Source organism: Aspergillus karnatakaensis (assembly GCF_047715665.1).
Source record: "Aspergillus karnatakaensis strain CBS 102800 unplaced genomic scaffold BJY04scaffold_1, whole genome shotgun sequence".
Classification (NCBI taxonomy): Eukaryota; Fungi; Ascomycota; class Eurotiomycetes; order Eurotiales; family Aspergillaceae; genus Aspergillus; species Aspergillus karnatakaensis.
This window is the reverse complement of record NW_027395713.1, coordinates 1,173,465-1,194,089: the sequence shown is the minus strand read 5'-3', so window position 1 is coordinate 1,194,089 and position 20,625 is coordinate 1,173,465. Positions and strand designations below refer to the sequence as shown.

Here is a 20,625-nt window from a genome sequence, read left to right as displayed (position 1 = left end):
GATGTTATTGTGTGATTTGGAGGTGGGAAGATGGGGTGCGCAGAAGATGGTGATAGGAAAGGAAATGATGATAACGGCCTTACTTTGCGATGAGCGTATTGAGCGAATGAACAAAAGTCATAATTATGAAATCGTTGCTACAAGCTCTACTGTAGTCTAATGATAGTGTACCTTGGAAACCCCGTCAAGAAAAGAGAGCAGTAACCCTCAACGAGAAACACAGAATGCAGAATGCCGAATACGAATGCACCATTCTATCCATCACCTACTCATCCTCCAACGGTGTGATCCCCTCCGCAATCATCTCCCTCGAGACCTGCTCGATCTCTGCCATAACCCTCAACACGTTCCCTCCAATAACCCCCGCCACATCCCTCACGCTGATATCCCTCGCCAACAACTCGGCAATCAGATTCGGATACTTGCTCACATCCTCCAATCCTTTGATCTTCCAGCTCCCCATGCCATCAAAGTCCGACCCCAGCCCAACATACTGATACCCGATCAACTCGCCCACATACTGGATATGGTCCGCGACATCGGACAGCATCGCACCCGCCGGGTCCTCGCAGCGGGTATAGTGCGGGAAGAACGTAATCATGATGACGCCGCCGTTCTTGGCAAGCCGACGGAGGACATCATCGGGGACATTTCGTGCATTCGGGCAGAGGGCGTAGACCGACGAATGCGAGAAGATCACGGGGGCCTTGGTGGTGTCTAGGGCGTCGTGCATGGTCTTTGCGCTAACGTGCGCTAGGTCGACGGCCATGCCGAGGCGGTTCATTTCGAGGACCATCGCGCGGCCGGCGGTGGAGAGGCCGTTGTGCCGAGGTTTTGCGGGGGATGCGCTGTCTGCGTATTCATTGTGGCAGATGTGTGTGAGGGTTGTGTAGCGGACGCCGAGGGAGTGGTAGAGGCGGAGGGTTGCTGCCGAGGAGCCGATCTGGTGTAGGCCTTCGACGCCGATGAAGCTGGCGATTTGGGAGGAGGAGGTCTCGAATGTTTGCCGGAAGGCGGCGGTGTCGGGGACAAGGGAGAGGCGGGAGGGGAAGAGGTCTGCGAGGCGGTGGACGAGGTCGATTTGTTGTAGGGTGTCGTGGACGTATTCGTAGTCTGGTTCCGGGGAGGATTCGTTGCTGGGGTGTTTGCCGTCAGTATCGGTCTGCTAGCTATTGGGAGAATGTGCGGTGAAGGAGAAATGGGGACGTACCAGGCGATATAGACGCTCCAGAATTGCCCTCGGACCCGGCCTTCAGCTAGACGGGGAAAGTCGACTTGGTCGGGGAGCTCGATCTGATCGGAGAAATTGCTCTGGTAGATATGGTTGTGGTAGTTCTCGAGGATGAAGAAGGGGAAGTCATTGTGTCCGTCTGATCGTCTATCAGTCATTATCTTCGGTTGAGAGACGGCAACCAAAATCACCTGTCAAAGGCTGCAGCCGCAATACCTCCTCAACTGGGTCGTGGGTGCGACATGGCGTGTAATGGGAGAAAATGTACAGGACGAGAAGGCTGGAAACGGCGAGACCAAGCGCGCGTTTTCTCCACAGGGATGGCTGAGCAGCTGCAGGAGACTCGAGATTGTGCTGGGGAAGCTCAGCAGTAATTTTCTCCATGGTCGGGGAGAGCTTAGAAGCTAACACTGGAGGAGAGGACAGTGCCCGTCGCAGACAGAGGTTTGATGCAGGTCGGTTGACCGTTGATGTCAAAGCTCGGCGGGTCGCAGACGGTATCGTCCGATGCGGGGAAGCCGGTCGGAGTGCTACACTCAGTTCTTCTCCATCAGTCCTGGTCTGTGTACGACTACTCATTGAATACTGCATGAACTTGTTCAACCCTGGCTAACAACTGGTTCTGGCGAATTGCACAGAAGATGGCATTATCCATCTTTCCTGTGTTTCTCCGAAGGCACATCCGACCCGCGCTCAATGCACGTCGACCACCAAGGTGGTTGTACAAGATCTGATGCTTTAGCTGGCCAACAGTTGTCCAAACTACGCCTGGGAATACTCTGATTTCAAATATGGTGCATTCCGTGTCTTGTCCTTGTTTGGCAGCCATGGGTGCTGAATGCACTAGTTAGCTATCACAAGCAACTTGAGAGTATACGCCAAAATATAGAATCGGGATTTGGGTACATGAATGACCCCTCCACCTTGGAATATCTTCACCTCGTAGCTGTTTGAACCCACTGTATAAACCGTTCTCAAATATATTTTCCGTATACACGGCCGTTGCAGACCTGTTTTGATAAATTCAATCTGCAACTGCCATTCCGACCTCAACCTTGGAGGCCTCTTGAAGCTGCAGAAAGCGCCTCCAGTGTCAATTGCTTCGCAATCTACGGAGTACATCGTGTCATTTCTGAGCATAATCTCCGTTAGAGGTAATATTGATTTCAAGCTCTCTTGGATTAACAGCTCATGCATTCTACCAGGTGATGGTCCAAGCAAGCCAATGCGTCTGCAGCAGCATTTAGCATGATTTGGACTTAGCCTCGACTCTGACGGACTCCTGTCATACAGGTCTAATAACCCGGGGACACCGAAAGGCATCTTTCAGCAAGTCATCTGCCATAAATTCGAGAGAACAATGGCACTTTGAGCTCCAGTCGGAGGTAGGCGACAGGCACACCAGCCACATTCAGCATCGCCACAGAACCGATATGCTCCGCTCGCGAGATGTGGCGCATGAACGAGGAAATCTGGGGCGAGCTGAGCTTCGCGCTCGCACAGAATCCATGTCATAGGGCTTGTCGTCTTCTGTTTATCCTGGAGCCTAGTATGATGCTGGAGAAGGACCCAGAGTAGGTGGCGAAAGATGTTAATCTCGATTCAAGACCCAGCTTGCATGGAAATGAGTGACGGCACCGAAATGCTCCGTAGCGACTAGCGAGTCTGGGCATTCATGGTACGACTGATCGTGATCAGCATTCGTATTCTGGGCTACTCCAAGTCCGGAACCTGGGCCTTTTGAGTTCATCAGTAAGCTTGTTTGCTCCCTGTCGATAGTTGGAGGTCTTATGTCCTAGTCGATCATGGATACATCATCGTCATCCACGATGCATCGAGAGGGGTAGTAAGTTAGTAACATCTCTCGCACAGGGAATGCCCTGTTTCGGCCGGACTGTCGAACAGCGAGCGATAGGACATGGCTTTGTCTCTTTTCTCCTGATGGCTGGCTGAGGGTTGCTGGCACGAGTCATGTGATTGAGTTACATGAACGTCCCCTTTGAAACGTCACTGCGGTCGCAGTTCCCCACTGTTTTCAACACCTTGATCTTTGTTGAAGTAATTGTGTAGTAATGTGGTTATTGCTTGACTATCAGGTCATTCTCCTTGAGATGAAAAGGCAGCGGCTGGGATGTGCGACATCTGCGCAATGAGATCAGACGTCAAGGTGAAAATTTGCCACATGGGTGCAAATAGCACGATAGTACGGCCTTTAGCACTGCGCTAACTCGAATAAACACGCGTAGACTGGCGCTAAGAGACGATCTATTGGAACCCTCAAGATCTGATTTTTGAGCTGAACGTGAAGGTCGCACGATGTCGACAGTCGACAGAGATTATTATTGCACAGGAGATGCAGGCATGTAGATGTGATGTGCCTGTACCTCGACGGTACGCAGTCAGGAACGTAGACATAGTCGTGACGCAAGAGAGTTGTATCGCGAGAGCTCCAGTCTCTCCAGAGCTCTCCTACTCCTGGGGGCTGAAACGCAGACGAAATCGGCGATCGACTACCTAGCAAATCTTCAGAAGCTGGGATTCTCATCGTCATCACTCACACTGTTCTCCTTCCCTGCGAGCCAAACGCTCCTTTCCACTCTTTTAACCACCCTCGTTGTCCCAATTGGCATGCCTGCCGCCAGCTTAAGGTTTCCTTTTTCCATCTGTTGATTTGTTTTTCCCTCCCTCAAGGCTCAAGGTCGACGTGGACAACCACACAACAGCAGAGCCACCACAGGCGCCCTGCCCCTCTCACACCTCTCGCTTCTTTTTCTATTTTCCCTCCTGCTCTTCGTTCCTTTTCCGTTCTTGAGGCTCGCCTAATTTTTCGTCTTAAAACCCCATCGCCCCCGTCTCAGTCGACTGCTTTGTTGACATTCCATCACTGGGACGAGCCATCTGTTACGGCTTGGACCCCTGAATCGCTTCAAGCTTTTCTCCACCCAAAACAGAGAGAACTCGAGCGTTACCATGGCTGTAAGTAGTACTGATTTATTTATCCGGTCGCAATTGCAGAACTGACAAGACAGGACGCCGATAACCCTCAAGATGCCTCCAACTCCGCCTCCAGTCTCGTCACCGTCCTCGTCCCCTCGTTGGTCGTTGCGGTTGTCATGGTCTTGATCTTTGTGATCTTGCGACGAAGCGAGCGCCGTATGTATATGCCCCGAACATATCTCGGATTCTTGCGCGACAAGGAACGGACGCCGCCTTCGTCGACAGGGCTCACGGGTTGGATTCGGGACATGTACAAGCTGCCGGACGAATATGTTTTGCAACACCACTCTATGGACGCCTACCTACTCCTGCGCTTTCTAAAAATGGTCACCGTGATCTGTTTCGTCGGCGCCCTGATCACCTTTCCTATTCTGTTCCCGATCAACGCAACTGGCGGCAATGGCATGGAGCAATTGGATATCCTCAGTTTCTCCAATGTCAACGAAGACAAGTATGCACGCTTCTTCGCGCATGCCCTCGTCGCATGGGTTTTTGTTGGTATGTCTTGTTATCTTATGGCCTACAAATCATTGCGCAAACATTAACATGTTGTAGGCTTTGTTTTCTTCACTGTTACCCGCGAAAGTCTTTTCTACATCAACCTGCGCCAGGCCTATTCCCTGTCTCGCTCGTACGCAAGCCGTCTGTCCTCTCGCACTGTTCTCTTCACCGCAGTCCCGGAAGAGTATCAGAGTCGCGAGAAGATTCGGTTCATGTTTGGTGCAAACAAAGTGAAGAATGTATGGCTCACCACCGACACTGCCGAGTTGGCGGATAAAGTCGACGACCGCGACAAGGCCGCGTTCAAGCTCGAGGCGGCTGAAACCAAGCTTATCCGACTGGCCAATGCTGCTCGACTGAAGGCGCTAAAGAAAGGTGGCAGCGCCGAGGGCGACACCGCGACCGAAACCACTGGTGAGGACGATGGGGAATCTGGCTCCGTTGCAGCTCGCTGGGTGAAGCCTAAGGATCGCCCGGCTCACCGTCTCAAGCCCATTATCGGAAAGAAGGTCGACACCATCAATTGGGCTAGATCAGAAATTGAGCGCCTGACACCCGAAATCGAGCAACTTCAAGGACAGCACAGGGCTGGCGAAGTAAACCTGGTTTCATCGGTCTTTGTCGAATTCTACCACCAGGCCGACGCGCAGGCTGCCTTCCAGTCTGTGGCCCACAACCTTCCTCTGCACATGGCACCGCGGTACATTGGTCTGGAACCCACTCAGATCATCTGGTCCAACTTGCGCATCAAGTGGTGGGAGCGTATTGTTCGCTACGCGGCCTCTGTTGCTTTCGTTGGTGCACTCGTCATTTTCTGGGCCATCCCTACTGCCTTCGTCGGTTCTCTCTCCAACATTGACAGTCTGACCGACAGAGTTAAATTCCTTTCGTTCATCAACGACATCCCTGATTGGATCAAGGGTGCTGTCACTGGTCTTCTTCCTACAATCTTGATGGCTGTTCTCATGGCTTTACTTCCTATTATTCTTCGATGTAAGCCGCCCCTGCTCCATATATTGAGCAATAGCTAACAAACTATCAGTGATGGCGAAGATTGGCGGTGCGCCCAGTCTAGCAGAGGTGGAGCTGACAACCCAGAACTTTTACTTCCTCTTCCAAGTGGTCCAGGTCTTCCTAGTCGTCACGCTTGCTTCGTCGGCCTCTAGTGTCGTGACCAAGATCATTAACGAACCTACATCTGCCGCATCTCTTCTGGCTAACAAGATTCCTACTGCTTCGAACTTTTACATTTCCTACATTGTTCTTCAAGGATTGTCGTTCAGCTCTGGTGCGCTTTTGCAGATTACTGGATTGATCCTTGGGAAGATTCTCGGCCGCATCTTGGACAACACGCCTCGAAAGATGTACAACCGTTGGTCTAACCTCGCCGGTTTGGGCTGGGGTACCGTATATCCTGTGTTCACTCTTCTTGTCGTTATTGGTGTGTATCTTGATATCCATTAGTGAGCCTTGACTAACTCTCTCAGCGATCACCTATTCGTGCATTGCGCCCCTTGTGCTCGGCTTTGCGACCATTGGCCTGTACCTCTTCTACTTCGCCTACCGCTACAACTTGCTGTATGTGTCTAATGCGAACATTGACACTCAAGGCAAGAACTTTGCCCGGGCCCTGCAGCACATCACCGTCGGCTGCTACCTTCTAGTTGTCTGCTTGATTGGTCTGTTTGCCATTGGAACAGGCGCCAAGACCATCGCTCTTGGACCTCTCATCCTCATGATCATTCTCCTCATCACCATGATCATCTACCACTTCTCGCTCAATCAAGCCCTCGACCCACTGATCAACTACCTTCCCAAGAACCTCGAGGCCGAAGAGGAAGCACTTCTCTCCCGCGAGGCTACTTCCTTAAGTGCAACCAACGGCGAACACGATGGCATCGCCACCACCAGTGCTGCGCTCAACGGCGAGAACGGCAACAGCCATGACCACCCGGTGCAGAACATCGACTCTGCCGAGAAGGGTCTCACTCAGACATCAGCGCCTGAGCCCAAGGTCAGCTTCATCGCCAAGTACCTCCGACCGGATAAGTATGCCGGGTATCACCAGCTTCGCAAGCTCGTCTCCAACGGTACTGAGGCTACTGCTTACCCGACCGAAGTCGAGGAGAATGCCTACTATCACCCGGCTATTAGCTCCCAGCCACCGCTTCTCTGGATCCCCCGTGACGAAATGGGTATCAGTACCCAAGAAGTCAGGCACACCGGCCGCGTCATCCCTATTACCGACGAGGACGCCTGGCTCGATGAGAAGAACCACATCCATTGGGATGTCGACAAGGGTGTTCCTCCCATCTTCGAGGAGAAGATCTACTACTAGATCTGACTATAAGATCCGGATGTTCCGGGTTCAGACAACGCGATACCGTAATGTGGATGTATCTTACGCACAGCCTATTTTCTCTTTTCACACCTTTTTTCTTTTTCGATAATGTTGCTTGATACCCAGGTGTCTGTTATGGTTGATGAACGCATATGCACTCATCTATCCCGGGGTTGTTTGTGGAGGAGGTACGATATTACTATAAGCATTTATTGTTAATATGTATATCTGGTTGGAAATCTTTAATATAATAATACGATGATTGATCTATTTGTGCATTTCTCTTGCGAACCCTTAAAGGTCTACCGTAAAGAACAGACCAACCCATCGCACTTGGCTCGTTACAATGCCCAAAGTCGCAAACGCTTTAAAAAGGGACGACCGTTCTGGGCCCTTAGTTGTCTAGCTCAGCCCCTTCCATGCTTGAAGGGTACTGAATGGCTACTGTGCGGTATAGCAGCAGGTTGCGCCGCTGTGAGTACTGTTAAACGTAGAAGGGAGGAAGGAAGGCCCTCTTCGAGGTTGGCGAGACGGGTGACGGGAGGAAAGGTGGGGCGGAGCGAGGGGTTGCATTGGATCTGCTGCACCTATGGCTACACTATTGCAGATTTTCTGGGGCACCGAGGGTCGAGTCAGGATGAGATAGGTATTATAGCGGTCTGCTTGATGCGAAGTCGTTCCATTATCGTACGGTATAGCGAAGTGGATTGACGGAGAAGGATTCCGGATGCATATGATATGATCTATCTATTGTGACATGACTCGACTCGACATGAATGCACACGGTACATGACCCAGCCGAAATATTCTGCGTATATTACTAATTCTATCTGGAAGAAAAGAAGGAATATCATCACTCGTAACCAACCGCCTGCACCCCGCAAGACCTATCCTATGTACGCCGACTTCAATGCGCAACTGCAACCGGAGACATGCCCCCGTACTCATTGCATGCATAATACATACATAATGCACAATCACAACACAAGACCACTCAGAATTACTCCTCATCAATCGCACAGTTAGGATGGATCACATAGACTGTCCGCTGAGGAGCGGCATCACCATCCGCGCCCTCTTCGAGAAGGCCATCCCCATGAATGGGCATGAGGATGTTATCCTTGACCATTCGTTTCAGGACCTTAACAGCCAATCCACGTTCACGCTGGAGGTCTTCCTCGTTGTTCAGCTCTGCTTCGATCTGCTCGAGGTACCAGACCAGAAGGTCTTCCTGCTCGACACCCTCACCGGCCTGGTTCTCGTCTTCCCGGATCCGGCGGACAACAAGGTTCAGGATCTTCATGTACTTGTCGTAGGTGATCTTTGTCTTGGCGCGTTCTTGTTGTTGGGCTTGAGGTGGCTCCTCGCGCATGGGGCTATCGCCGTCACGGTCACGGTCTGCCATTTCGTGGTCGTTTTCGTCGGCAGCCTCGCCGGCAGCTTCATCGTCGTCGACTTCGACGTCGTCCTTTTCAACAGTGACGATGCTCTGGCGGAGGAGGTCGTATGCTTCGCGGACGAACTTGGGGACGACTTCCTCGACGCAGTTGACCTTTGCGATCGCCTCGGAGAGACGGATAAGTGATTCGAGTTGACGGACTGTGATGCGGTATGAGGAGCGACCCATGCCGCCCTGTGCATCGTTCGCTCGGAGCTCCTTGTATTTCTCGACGAGGAGGGCTTTGGCTTCGTCACGGAAAACGGGCCGGAATGTTCTTGCAAACCGGATATACCGTTGGAGCTGCTCGGTGCTGAATTCTGGCTCGACGGCTTCATCGCGGTTCATGTGGACGTTGACAATATGGTCTGCAAGGTTGCGGTCGACTTCCTCGTTCGGCTCGTCGCGGATGACGAAGAAGAGATCGAATCGGGACATAATGGGCGCGCTGAAGTTCAGGTTCGCGCGGAGGGTGGTTTTGGGGTCGTAGCGGCCGCCGATGGGGTTTGCGGCGGCGAGGATCGAGGCGCGGGCGTTGAGGGTCGTGTGAATGCCGGCTTTGGCGATTGAAATGGTTTGTTGTTCCATGGCTTCGTGAATTGCGACTTGGTCGCTGATATCCATTTTATCGAACTCGTCGATGGCGCAAATTCCGCCGCCGTTCTGAGTTTATTAGCATTGGAGCCAGATAGTATAGGGAAGGAACATACAGCTAGCATGAGAGCACCGGCTTCGATGGTGAATTCTCCTGTTTCGGCGTCTTTGACGACTGATGCGGTCAAACCGGCGGCGGAAGAGGCTTTACCGCTGGTGTAGACGGCTCGAGGGTGCAGGGAACAGATGTATCTAAGTTGTTAGCATCGGAGTGCACAATCCTTGGTTAGAGACCTACTTGAGGAATTGACTCTTGCTGGTTGATGGATCACCGACAATACAGATGTTGATGTCACCACGAAGCTGTAAGCTCTCCTGCGCCGTCGTCTTAGCCACACCTCCAACCAACTGCAACAGTAGACCCTTCTTGATCTGTCGGTGCCCGTAGATCATGGGCGCAATTGACTCCACCAAGCGCGAGTAGATGTATTCTGAATGGACCATGCTCTTTAGGTCCTGAACTTCTGACGGACTCAAGCTCTGAAGGAATGCCTCTTGAGCCTTGTCATCATCGGTGTCAGGGTCCGGGTTCTGGTTCAGCGAGCCGAGGATTCTGTTCGACTGGCCGCTGAGCTGCTGGCTTGATTGTTGACCAGGGGTGGTTGTGTCGGGAGTGACCATGCAGGCGAGGAAAGCCAAACGGTAGGTTAGATCTCTCACACCAAGCGATTTGAGACCACCAACACCACCACCTCCAACATCGGTGCTGCGGAAGGCGCTGTTGTCGCGGATGGCCTCAGGACGAACACCAGGAAGGCCGAGTTGGCTGACATCAGGAATGACAATAAGAGTGCCAGTGAAAATAGACCGCTCACCGGCCTTGACGCGGTCGACCATCTCACCACGTAGAATGATATCCATTGTGCGGGGCATGCTACCCGTTGGGATTTCATGTGAGGATTCTTGCAACTTCACCTTCTGCCAATCCACGAATGTACTCTTTCCGATATCTAGGCGCCATCCGAAGCGGTTTCCGCAGGTGCTGTTCGGACACACCGTGGGTTCTGTATAGCGGAAAGTCTGCTCAACATTCGGGATCACCGTTCTGCAGCCCTCACAGATGAATGTCCCGAGAGACAATTCTGGTCGGATTTCGGATGTGCGAGTGACTGTGCCAGATACGGAGAGGAGCTTTCCAATCTGCGAGGTCCGCAGCTGTCGTAGCCGTGAGACGAGGGGTAGGTTGTAGAAAGCCAATGAAAACAGCTTATCCGTCTGCTGGTGCCGCGTCTTCTCACGGATTGTCTTTGCCAGCTTAGGGTCGTCGGACACGCTCGAGTGACCGGCCATCATGGAGGTGCCGGCTTGCGAAGACACGCTGCTGGTGGCCTGGCGGTGGGAGATGAAGTATTCGGGTTCGTATTTGTTAATGAGGTTGTGGAGGGCTTTGATGAGGAATGGCTGGAAACGGAAGTATTGGTTTGCAATTGCATCTGCTAGAATTGGGTTGTCCAGCGAGGTAAGGTGTGTAAAGTCAACGTAGAGGGTGGACAATTCCCATTTGGCCATTCCATGGATCTGAGCAACGTAGTATTTGTCGCTCATGGCGGCTGAAGATGGCGGTGGGTGCGGTGTCGGAGCAAGCTCTTCTTGGAAGCTCTCAAGCAGTTCCTCGAATGCTTGTTGTACCTTTTCTCCAGCCAGGTCAACCACCGGCGGGGCACCTGCGACGTAGGGATTCCGCAGGCGGGTTGTTGTTGATCCATTGGTCTCGGCAACTTGATCATCAGGGAAGGCATTGGCATCGCTCATAGGCGCATTGCTCTCGGACATTGGCTGAGGCCGTGAACTGGGGAGGTTGTCTGAAAGGAGGCCTCGGTCGTCTCGAGAGCCGGCGGTTGAGCCCAGCTCGGACTGGAGCACGGCATCGAATAGGGAGGACATGGTGGGCCGGGGGCCGTGTGTAGTAGTTGGGTGATTTCGTCTGCGTTGCGGAGAGTGCGTGTTATGTAGTTGTAGATTGGTAGAAACAGGGGAGGTGGTGTTGTTGAATCGTACGGTGTACTCACAAGGGACCGTCAATAATGGGATCGTGAATTCTTCGTAGAGACGCGTCCCTGACACGAAACGCGTCGGAGTGACGGTTGATCCCTTCCGACGCGTAAAGTGGTTTTTCTGGTCAAGTTATGTAAGCGGTCATGTGCACGGACCCTGTGCCTCGAAGTACGCTAGACCCAATCGAGAGTAGAGAGCAGGTCTGAGCGGAGATGGTCGGATTTCCACTCCAAAAGCGCGAACAAAAGCACCAATTAAACGGACAAATGATTGTTTGCGATGGAGGGCGTCTGAGGTGTCTCTTTTGCGACCCCCACCCGCCAACCCAGCGCTACTGTCGACGTCCCTGAGCGGAGGGACCACCGACCAGGGCGTTGCTGGAATGCAGAGTTGCAGCAGAGTCCCGACAGATAAGCGAAGCCTGCCTGCCCTGGATTCTCCTCCTCGACCATTCTCCCCATTGAGCGACATGACTTTGGTCCTTTGACCTTTGTCTCCAACCCCAGCATGTCGAACAGGTGTCTGTCGGCGGATCCCGTTCAACTCGAGGCCGTCTCTCAACCACCACGTGCTCCTCCCATTGAATCTCATCTACGGCGTTGGTCACCGAGCATCCTGCTGCTTTCGTTCTCCCCGTCCATTCTGATCTCCTAACATGATATCTCGTCAGGGAGCGCTAGCGAAGACCTCCAGAACCTCAAGCTGAAGCGACAAAAGCGGATCTCCAGCGATGAGCCGGCGAAACCGGTGAAGACGGCCAAGAGCCAGACCTTTTACTTTGTCGACTCCAATTCCTCCTCCCGCGAGAAGCGCGCTCATGTAATGCGACACCATGTCCAAGAGAAGCGACGACAGCAACGGCATCCACATTCCCGCAATGGCAGCGAGCGAAAGGGCAATGGGTTGGTGTTTCCATACACACCGTGGGAGCACAAGGAGGGGGAATCACCAGAGCGGGCAGACAGCCGGCCTCTATCTTCTCCAAGTCTTGGGGGGACGCCCATCTTGAGCTCTGTAGGTCAAACATAACCGCCCATACATTCCGACCATGATTGTGATTGTCGCATGCGCTAATACTCGAATGCAGCCAGATAGCAGGGAAACCAAAGTTTCAGGACTAAAACCTGTCGTCCCAGAAAGCCCTCCTCATACGCCCTCGCCTCTTACCCTACTCGGTGCATCACGAAAAGACCCCTTCGACAGTTTACCCGTCACCCGCACCGCTGACATGGAGCTCGCAGACTACTGGACGAACAAGTTGACATACTGGTCCGGTCAGAACAACTACATCAAGGATTGCGCCTTCAAAACGGCCATGGCCCATCCTTTGGCCTTTGAAGCGGTCATACTCTCATACTGCGCCCGATGGAAGGCTCAGCTTTACCCACAGCAGGACTCCACAGAAGTCGACTACCATTTATCCAATGTCACCAAAGGAATCGAGGACGCAACGAACGGACGCCTGAAGATAGACAGCGACAGCTTAGCAATGGCCCTTGCAGGCCTGGCGCTCCAAGAAGACCGATTCGGCAGCAAAGAGAAGGCCAGAATCTACGAAGACCGCGCCATTCAGATCCTCCGCACTGGTCCTCGCTCAAGTGGGCAGGCCGAGATATTCTTACACTACATTCGTTACGTGATGATGCCGCTCCCGGTTCCAAATCCAGCCAGTTGGGAGGACGGCCACCACTGGCTGGTGACCTTTCTCCGCGCGGCAGAAGGCTTGATGGTCTCACACAACACCGAGCAATACCTCGCCACCTCACCTGAACGTCGCACAGCTTTCCAGATGGAAAGCCCCCTTTTCTCCCTCCTCTCCAGTGGACCCCGCCCTTCCCGTGTCCCAGAAGACTCCCGCATCTATGTCGTCCGCAACGTCCCTACTCAAGAAATTACCCGCACCGCCGCCCTCATCTACATCACCGCCGCCCTATGGGACTATCAAGACTCCCCCAGCAAAACCGTTCGGTTTCTCATTTATCTCCAGAACCTCGTGAAGAAACATCAGTTAGACAGGTTTCCCGCGTGCGAAAGTTTCATATGGCATCTTCTTGAAGAGAAATGCGACATGGACCTGCGGGATCCCGAACGGGCATGGTCGACCTGCGAACTCCTCAAGATCCACAAACACCTCCCGCCGAACCTGCAGTTTCAGTACAACGAGACGCTGTTTAGCTATCTGATGCTAGCCAAGCCGCTCCGTGGCGTTGACGCCTTCGAAAAAGAGTTGGCCTTGTCTAGTGGCTCCCGGGTGGAGGAAGTCTGACAGAAGGATAGGAACTAATGTACCCTTGTATGATGTATATAATGCAACGCCGGATACGCGCACACCTTTGCCACGATCCACCATAATCCTGATTGGTAGTATGTTCTTCGGCGTAGTTGAAGGATCTCGGCCGTTACTCGGCGATCTCCGAGCCGCTGTTACCTCCACTCAATGGCCCCAGAAAAGTCAGACAGCCAGACTATCTGCACGGCGGCGTGAGATATCGCCGGGGCAGGGTTATCCCTGCCGGAAGACGTCCCTCAAGCCGCGCAATTGAATCCTGGCGTGGTTGCATTGTCGATGGTGGCTTCCGGGGAACTCTATTTGCAGCAGGCTCTCCGCGTACCAGCCACTCTGACACTCTCACCGAAGCTAAGAACCGCTTGTCCGCCGACAACAGGATGTAGCGTCTTCTCCACTCTCCAGGGACTACTAGTGGCGTTGATGGTTGTCTTCAGAGCAGTATTTTCTGGTCTACCTGTATCCCGGACTCCTCACAACTTATGCTTTTGCCAGTACTCCAACTTGCTCAGTCGAGTCCACTTGCAAAGTACCACTCCTTTCTCCACCAAGATTCTTACCATTCCCTCGCCCAGCGACCTTGGTAACAACAGCCCACATCTGCTGTATGCCTCCATCAACAAGCGGATAGAAGATTGCCACGACTAACGTGAACCACAGCCATATTAGCGAGATGACGACCCAACCCATGAATAGCTATACCGTAGTCAGTCATTATTGATGTACTCCTGAAGGAATTAGAATGGAGTAAGGATATAAGCTCACACTCTTCGAAAAGGTCATCCTTGCTCCAAACATGGGCACCGGCCACAGCAGCACATGCCCAAGGACCGTAAACACAGCCCAAAACGCCGCCCAGCGACTCATCCGCTTCAGGTACTTGGCTCGCTCGGGTGTGAAGAGAGTTGAGTCCTGTCCTGCTGCCTCTGGTTGTGCCTGTGATGCCCCTCCGTTTCCGCTCCTCCCGCCATCCGTCTTCACCTGCTCAATTTCCCCCAAAATCGCCCAGTCGAACCTCTCATTCTGCACCAACGAGATAACCACCGTCACCGGCAAGGGCACAGCAAACGATGTAATCGTCCCAAAAAGACACGGCATCGTCCCTCCAGTCGACGCAATTGTAATCTCACCATAATACGCATACGCCGTCCCAAACCAAACCGCCAGTCCACACGCCATACCGACAATCGGCGCAGTGATAGCCGCAGCCTTCGTCTGGCGCGTCCAAAGCAGCGCAAGACAAGTTGGGAAAACCCCAGGGCATGTAAGCAGTCCGATCATATAAAGCAACCAAGTCATATCCACCCCACCTTTATGGAACGCCGTCGCAAGCGTCGAGATAAACAGCGAAGAGAAGACAACGCCGATATGCGACCACCGGAGCAACTGCGCGTTCGAAGGCGTCTTGTTGATATAGGTCCCGTAGATATCAAACGAGATGATCGACGACGTGGCAATCATCTGCGCACTCGCAATGCTCGTCGTCGACATGAAGATCGTCACGAGAATCGCCCCGGCCCCGGCCTTCCCCGCAACCGCCTGCGCAACATACGGAAGAACCAACCCGGCATTCACCTCCCCGGGCGTCATGGCATTCGGAAACGTCGGCCACGAAGCGCTCTTCTCCAGCGCCAGCGCCGCAAGACCCACAATCGTCCCGAAGGCCCAGGGTACAGAGAACGACGCCACCCCGCCGAGTACATACCCCGGTACGGCGGCGGCGAAGTCCGCGCTGAACCCTTTCTGCCAAAACCCCGTGTCCATGATCACCGCGCCGACGTTGCCGATGACGTGCAGGATGCCGAAATACAGACACTGCTCGCTGCGCATCGTCAGGTATGACCCCTGGTGGTTTCCGGAAACGGGCTTCTCCCGCCCTGCAACAACAACGGCGTCGTATAGCGCGGAGATCGAGCCGATTTCGTTTACCGTGATAACTCGAATCGTGAACCAGCAGATGATGACCATGATGATGAACGTATGCACGTAGTCGGTCAGGAACGTCGCCTTCAGCCCGCCGAAATACGTATACACCGCGACACCCAGCGGGAGGAGGTACGAGGAGGCAACGACATCCATCCCTGTTAACGCAGAGACACTCGTGCTGCTCCCGACAATCATGCTCGTGAACACGAATGTGTTGTTCAGCAGACAGAGGAAGATCCACAGTCTATGCGCGCCCTGGCCGTACCGCACCTTGATGATCTCCAATAACGTATGAGCATTCGGAGCGCGCCGCTTCGCCTGAATAGCCAGGTACGCCATAACCGTGATCATTGTACTCGCTGACGCGCCCCACCAGACGCCCAGCGCGAGGCCGTACGAGTACGTGAGGAGGGTTGCGCCCAGGAGTGCAGACGAATACAGCCAGGAGGAGATGACGGCGCACGAGGTGAGCCCTGTGCCGATGGTGCGGTTTGCGACCATGAAGGTTTCGGTGCTGTTGGCGTTCTCGTTGAAGGTTTTCTTGAGCAGGTGCGTTGTCCAGACCATTCCTGTGTTGGTCAGAATTGTCTGAGAAAAGGTAGTGAGAGTAAATGCGTACCAAGTGCAAAGGCGACGCCGAGACCGACGACGACGCCGTAGCCGGCGCTCTGGGGGAGGGGAGGGGGGACTTGGCTGGACATGGTGATGGTTGATGGAGCTACCAGTGTCCTAGAGAGTGAAGTAGGATCTTCTGGGAGAATAAGAAGCTCAATATTATACACTACGGGCAGCAGCCATCTTAAAACTAGCTAAGATGGCTCCAATTCCATTGCCGGAATCTCGACAGCAGAGCATGTCTTCAAGGATCCAAATGATGCCATCTATCCCGAGTACTCTGTTAAAAGGCTGTTACTCCAAGTCTCCACGAGGTACTCATCTGAACAGACAGGAATACAGAGAGTGGAGATAAAGAGAGTTATGCGAGTCAAGGGTGGCGTATCGAATGCTGTAGCTGAAGGAATGGGTTGGAGTAGGATGTATGATGTGATCTGGGGTAGAGTTGAGGTGCTCGAGCCTTGGAGCCCTAAGGTATCGGCGACTCGGGGATAAGTCGTACAGCATGGCAAGATTGGACTATGATCTTGCTTCTGTGTAGGGTTTACTCTTGAGAATAGATCGAATCCTACTGGGCTGGCGTTCAACTAGGTTCAGCAGAACGAGTGTATGAGTATTTGCTCGGGGTCATAGTGAAGAGCTACACCCGCGTAATGTCAAGCATGTATTGTTGATGATGAAAAGCGAGCTCAGCGAGAGGATTTATTGTTTAGCCAGGACTTACACAGCATCCGAGTCATCGGATTCGCTTAACTGTGCTTCCCATGTACAGCCCGAAGCTCTACCTTCCTACCTCCCTCAAGCGATATGTGCCTGGAGCTTTACTTGCCCATGTCGTTCTCCTGTTGAAGAGGATTGAAAATGATGCTTGTGGATGAGAGTGATGTATAGCTGACTTTATAGTATAAAGCTTGTGGTTCTGCACCTGGACCTGAATGAAGATGAAATGGACTATGTACTGTGAGTATTATGTTATCGAAGCGATGCAAGTCATTCAGCAGACCAATCAAACATACTCTGGGAACTTGGTAAAAGGGTAAATCCATCGGTCAGATTGCGTGATATTGCAGTTTGAAGATGCAAGTGTTGCGCAAGTTGGAGTATGAAAGTTGGAGACACCGGGCTTGATACGTACCTTGTAGACGCTCATAACTATATCCTTCCTATTCACCCTCTCGACGTTCTGAATCATAACCGTAGACCACAATCAGCCAATATGGGCGACACTCAGCAAGTCAAAAAGAAGCAATGGATTCTCAACGGGTTTACCATGAGCACCCCCGGCCATCTCGCCCCAGGTCCGTCCCTCTCCCACCACAACCACCCACTCTAACAACCCAGGCCTCTGGCGCCACCCCCGCAATCGCAGCACCCAATACACCGACATCGAGTACTGGACAGACATGGCGAAGATCCTCGAAAAAGGCAAAATCCACTCCATCTTCATCGCCGACGTCCTCGGCCCCTACGACGTCTACAAAGGCCCCGACAACTTCAGCCCCGGCCTCCCCTCCGTCGCGCAGATCCCGATGGCCGACCCATTCCTCCCTATCGCGGCCATGGCAGCCGTCACAAAGAATATCTCCTTTGGCATCACGGCGTCGACGACGTATGAGAATCCGTACTTGCTTGCGCGGCGCTTTGCGACGCTGGATCATCTGACGAAGGGACGGGTTGCGTGGAATGCGGTGACGAGTCACTTGGAGAGCGCGGCGAGGAATGTCGGGCTGGAGACGCAGATTGCGCATGATGAGCGGTATAAGATGGCCGACGAGTATCTGACGCTCACGTATAAGCTGTGGGAGGGGAGTTGGCGGGATGACGCGGTGGTGAGGGATCAGAAGAATGGCATTTATGCTGTGCCGGGGAGAGTGAGGAGGATTGACCACAGAGGGTACGCAGCAGTCTATATAAGATTTCAAGTGAACGCCACTGACTACAGCAGAGAATACTTCCGGTCCGCCGGCCCCCTCACCACCGAACCCTCCCCCCAACGCACGCCCTTCATCTTCCAAGCCGGCTCCAGCACAGCCGGCAAAGCCTTCGCAACCAAGCACGCAGAATGCATGTTTCTAGCCGGCATGGATCCGGCCGGCGTCCGCAAATCCGTCGACGACATCCGATCCCAACTAGTCAGTCAAGGCCGCAAGCCCGACGCCATCAAACTCATCACAGGAATCCTCGTCATCGTCGACGAAACAGACGAGAAAGCGCAGGAGAAATATCAGAATTACCTCCAATACGTCGACCTCGAAGGCGCAGCAACATTATTCGGCGGCTGGACGGGCACCGACCTCTCCACCTTCTCGGACGACGAAGACTTCCGCTTCACAGGGCCCGGAGCAATCCAGTCCCTCGTCAACACATGGACGAAGACCGTCCCTGGAACGGAGGGGCTGAAGTGGACGAAGAAGCGAGTCACACAGGAACTTGCTCTCGGCGGCCCGCATGCGCGCGCGATCGGCTCGCCGGGTACAGTGGCGGATATTCTGGAGAAGTGGGTGGAGGAGAGTGGAGTGGATGGGTTCAATCTGAGTTATGCGATTGCGCCGGCGGATTTCGAGGATATAGTACAGTATTTGGTGCCGGAGTTGCAGCGCAGGGGCGTGTTTTGGGATGAGTATGTCGCGAGCACGACGAGGGAGAATTTCTACGCTGATGGCCTGGGACCGAAGCTTAGGGGTGATCATCCGGGGGCGAGCTTTAGGTGGGCTGCAGAGGAGTAGATGATGTCGTGTAGTTCATGCACTTCAAGCGGCTACGCCTAAGAATGAAAGAAAGAGTCTTCGAGAAGCCCAGCCTCATTCGATACCCCAGAAATGGCTTCAGATTTACGGTCGACATTATTTTCTCAATCTTATGTACATGCTATACTCACTTTTGATCCCTGAAACTATCCACATTGTAATCCCACTCAACAACCATACTCAGCGTTTCCGCATTCTCTCACATCAAACTAGCCCATTCAATATCCATCAACAAAATCTCAGACCTCCCTCTGCGTGTCCCCCTCTCTCACCTCTCCCACCTCACCATTCATCCTCCCCCCCAACCGCGGCAAACACAACCAAAGCCCCAAGATCGCCGCACTCGCCGCAACCACAAACGGAAACAGATACTTGACATCACTCCCCTCGGCAATCCCACCGGCCACAAAGGGCAAAACCGCCGCACCGCCGCCGCCAAACGCCGCAACAAACCCAATAGCCGCGACGTGGAGATGTTTCGGGAGCAGCTTGGTCATCACGACCACGACGCAGGGGAAGAGCGGGCCGAGAAAGAAGCCCTGGATCGAGACGGTGATTGCGGAGACGATGAAGTGCGGGACCAGCCAGAGGATCAGCGCGAAGACGATGGAGGCGATGATGTAGATCTGATAGTTTGCACTTAGTTTCTTTGAATTGGGACGGTAGAGTGAGGGAGAAGGGGGAAGTACCGCAGTAGCCAGTTTCTCACCGATCCGCGAGGTGACGAACCCCAAGACCATCCTTCCAACTGTGATACCCAGCCAGAATCCCGTCGCCGTCATGCCAGATGGAAACGCATCTGCGTGCCGCACTTCCAGCATGAGTGTGACGATCCACCCGCCGACAGTGACTTCAACGCCGACGTAGAGGAGTAGCAGAAACGCACACAGCCACGAGACACGGGCAGCTTTTCGAGTAAAGAGGGCGTCGCGGAGGCCGCCTTGGGCGTCGTCGCTGCCCTCACGGGACTTGCGGTACGCGGCGCCAGTGAAGCGCCAGAAGGTGAGCGGGCAAAGGATCGCCGAGATGGCAGATATTCCAATCTGCGCTATCATCAGTGGTCTTGTCCATCCAAACGGCGAACAGAAGGCCTGCTCAATCTCACCATGAAATAGTAAAACGTATACCACCCCACATGAGCCCTGGTGATCAGATTCGTCGCGATAAGCGGACTGATCACCGCGCCTACACCATAAAGCCCATGCAGCAGACCCAGGATCTCGCCTGAATTCTGCATGTTCCCGAGATAGGCGTTCCAGGCGGCCTCGTGGATGCCGTTGGCGGTTCCGGCGAAGATGTAGGCGACGACGAGGGCTGGGTAGGGCGGGTGCACGCAGCAGATGATGTAGGCGATGAGATGGCAGGCTGGGGCGAGAATGGCGATTCCGCGCTGCCCGATGGTCATGTGTAGTCTGTTGTTGACTACAGCGGCAATCACGTAGCCGACTAGCGGGGAGATGAAGACGACGGAGACGACCATGTGCGAGATGTTGTAGTATTCTTGGAGCTGTGGGGGTTAGTTGGTTTGCTTAGCTGGTGGAGGTTGTGGACTGACATATGGTAGGAGTGCCTGGATTGTTAGTGAGGTTCCATGATTCTGATTGAGAACGTACCCCATATGCTGCATCGTTTGCTCCCATGATGAGAAAGACCCAGAAAGTGGTCAACACTCTCGCAATGTTCGATCTGGGGTGGTTCCATTGATTGGACGTGGTCTCGTCGATGGCATGGCGCTCATTGTGAAGGCTTTCTCGAGCATTATTGCTGGACTCGCTGGGATATCCAGCTTCGTCCTTCTTCTCGAACAGTTTTCCCATCCTGACACGACAGCGAAAGAGTTGACAAAATTGGGGTAGAGGAACACATCTGGCCGGTTTTATACCAGCCGCGGCA

The 20,625-nt window shown here is 53.5% G+C and overlaps 8 protein-coding genes across 8 annotated transcripts; 3 read left to right on the top strand and 5 right to left on the bottom strand.

Annotated features, from left to right (window-relative positions):
• Positions 1-100: 100 nt before the first annotated feature.
• BJY04DRAFT_176404 (dipeptidase) lies at positions 101-1,748 on the bottom strand. The gene is made up of 3 exons (XM_073709477.1): positions 1,423-1,748; positions 1,211-1,370; positions 101-1,136 (listed from the first exon to the last, which is right to left on the bottom strand). Exons 1-3 carry the CDS (start codon positions 1,613-1,615, stop codon positions 266-268), a joined length of 1,224 nt encoding a protein of 407 aa, XP_073577501.1. The 5' UTR covers positions 1,616-1,748; the 3' UTR covers positions 101-265.
• Positions 1,749-1,948: 200 nt separating this feature from the next.
• On the bottom strand, positions 1,949-2,648 carry BJY04DRAFT_5845 (uncharacterized protein). Its single transcript, XM_073720686.1, has one exon. It carries the CDS (start codon positions 2,552-2,554, stop codon positions 2,075-2,077), a length of 480 nt encoding a protein of 159 aa, XP_073577500.1. The 5' UTR covers positions 2,555-2,648; the 3' UTR covers positions 1,949-2,074.
• A 946-nt stretch (positions 2,649-3,594) lies between these two features.
• BJY04DRAFT_176401 (putative DUF221 domain protein) lies at positions 3,595-7,346 on the top strand. Its single transcript, XM_073709476.1, has 5 exons — positions 3,595-4,207; positions 4,261-4,726; positions 4,784-5,722; positions 5,772-6,170; positions 6,217-7,346. Exons 1-5 carry the CDS (start codon positions 4,202-4,204, stop codon positions 7,065-7,067), a joined length of 2,661 nt encoding a protein of 886 aa, XP_073577499.1. The 5' UTR covers positions 3,595-4,201; the 3' UTR covers positions 7,068-7,346.
• A 415-nt stretch (positions 7,347-7,761) lies between these two features.
• Positions 7,762-11,170, bottom strand: BJY04DRAFT_176399 (MCM DNA helicase complex subunit MCM6). Its single transcript, XM_073709475.1, has 3 exons — positions 9,401-11,170; positions 9,219-9,354; positions 7,762-9,171 (listed from the first exon to the last, which is right to left on the bottom strand). Exons 1-3 carry the CDS (start codon positions 11,044-11,046, stop codon positions 8,071-8,073), a joined length of 2,883 nt encoding a protein of 960 aa, XP_073577498.1. The 5' UTR covers positions 11,047-11,170; the 3' UTR covers positions 7,762-8,070.
• A 694-nt stretch (positions 11,171-11,864) lies between these two features.
• Positions 11,865-13,596, top strand: BJY04DRAFT_5797 (uncharacterized protein). Its single transcript, XM_073720675.1, has 2 exons — positions 11,865-12,171; positions 12,245-13,596. The coding sequence occupies exons 1-2, from the start codon at positions 11,980-11,982 to the stop codon at positions 13,421-13,423; spliced, it is 1,371 nt and encodes a 456-aa protein (XP_073577497.1). The 5' UTR covers positions 11,865-11,979; the 3' UTR covers positions 13,424-13,596.
• Positions 13,597-13,924: 328 nt separating this feature from the next.
• On the bottom strand, positions 13,925-16,071 carry BJY04DRAFT_225567 (sodium:solute symporter family protein; the record flags this gene model as incomplete). Its single annotated transcript, XM_073718233.1, has 3 exons — positions 13,925-14,140; positions 14,210-15,939; positions 15,990-16,071. The coding sequence occupies 3 exons, from the start codon at positions 16,069-16,071 to the stop codon at positions 13,925-13,927; spliced, it is 2,028 nt and encodes a 675-aa protein (XP_073577496.1).
• Positions 16,072-17,255: 1,184 nt separating this feature from the next.
• On the top strand, positions 17,256-18,711 carry BJY04DRAFT_204476 (LLM class flavin-dependent oxidoreductase; the record flags this gene model as incomplete). Its single annotated transcript, XM_073713495.1, has 3 exons — positions 17,256-17,283; positions 17,327-17,879; positions 17,931-18,711. The coding sequence occupies 3 exons, from the start codon at positions 17,256-17,258 to the stop codon at positions 18,709-18,711; spliced, it is 1,362 nt and encodes a 453-aa protein (XP_073577495.1).
• A 148-nt stretch (positions 18,712-18,859) lies between these two features.
• On the bottom strand, positions 18,860-20,549 carry BJY04DRAFT_204475 (MFS general substrate transporter; the record flags this gene model as incomplete). The annotated part of the gene is made up of 6 exons (XM_073713494.1): positions 18,860-18,930; positions 19,019-19,358; positions 19,422-19,775; positions 19,838-20,239; positions 20,288-20,302; positions 20,346-20,549. 6 exons carry the CDS (start codon positions 20,547-20,549, stop codon positions 18,860-18,862), a joined length of 1,386 nt encoding a protein of 461 aa, XP_073577494.1.
• Positions 20,550-20,625: the final 76 nt, after the last annotated feature.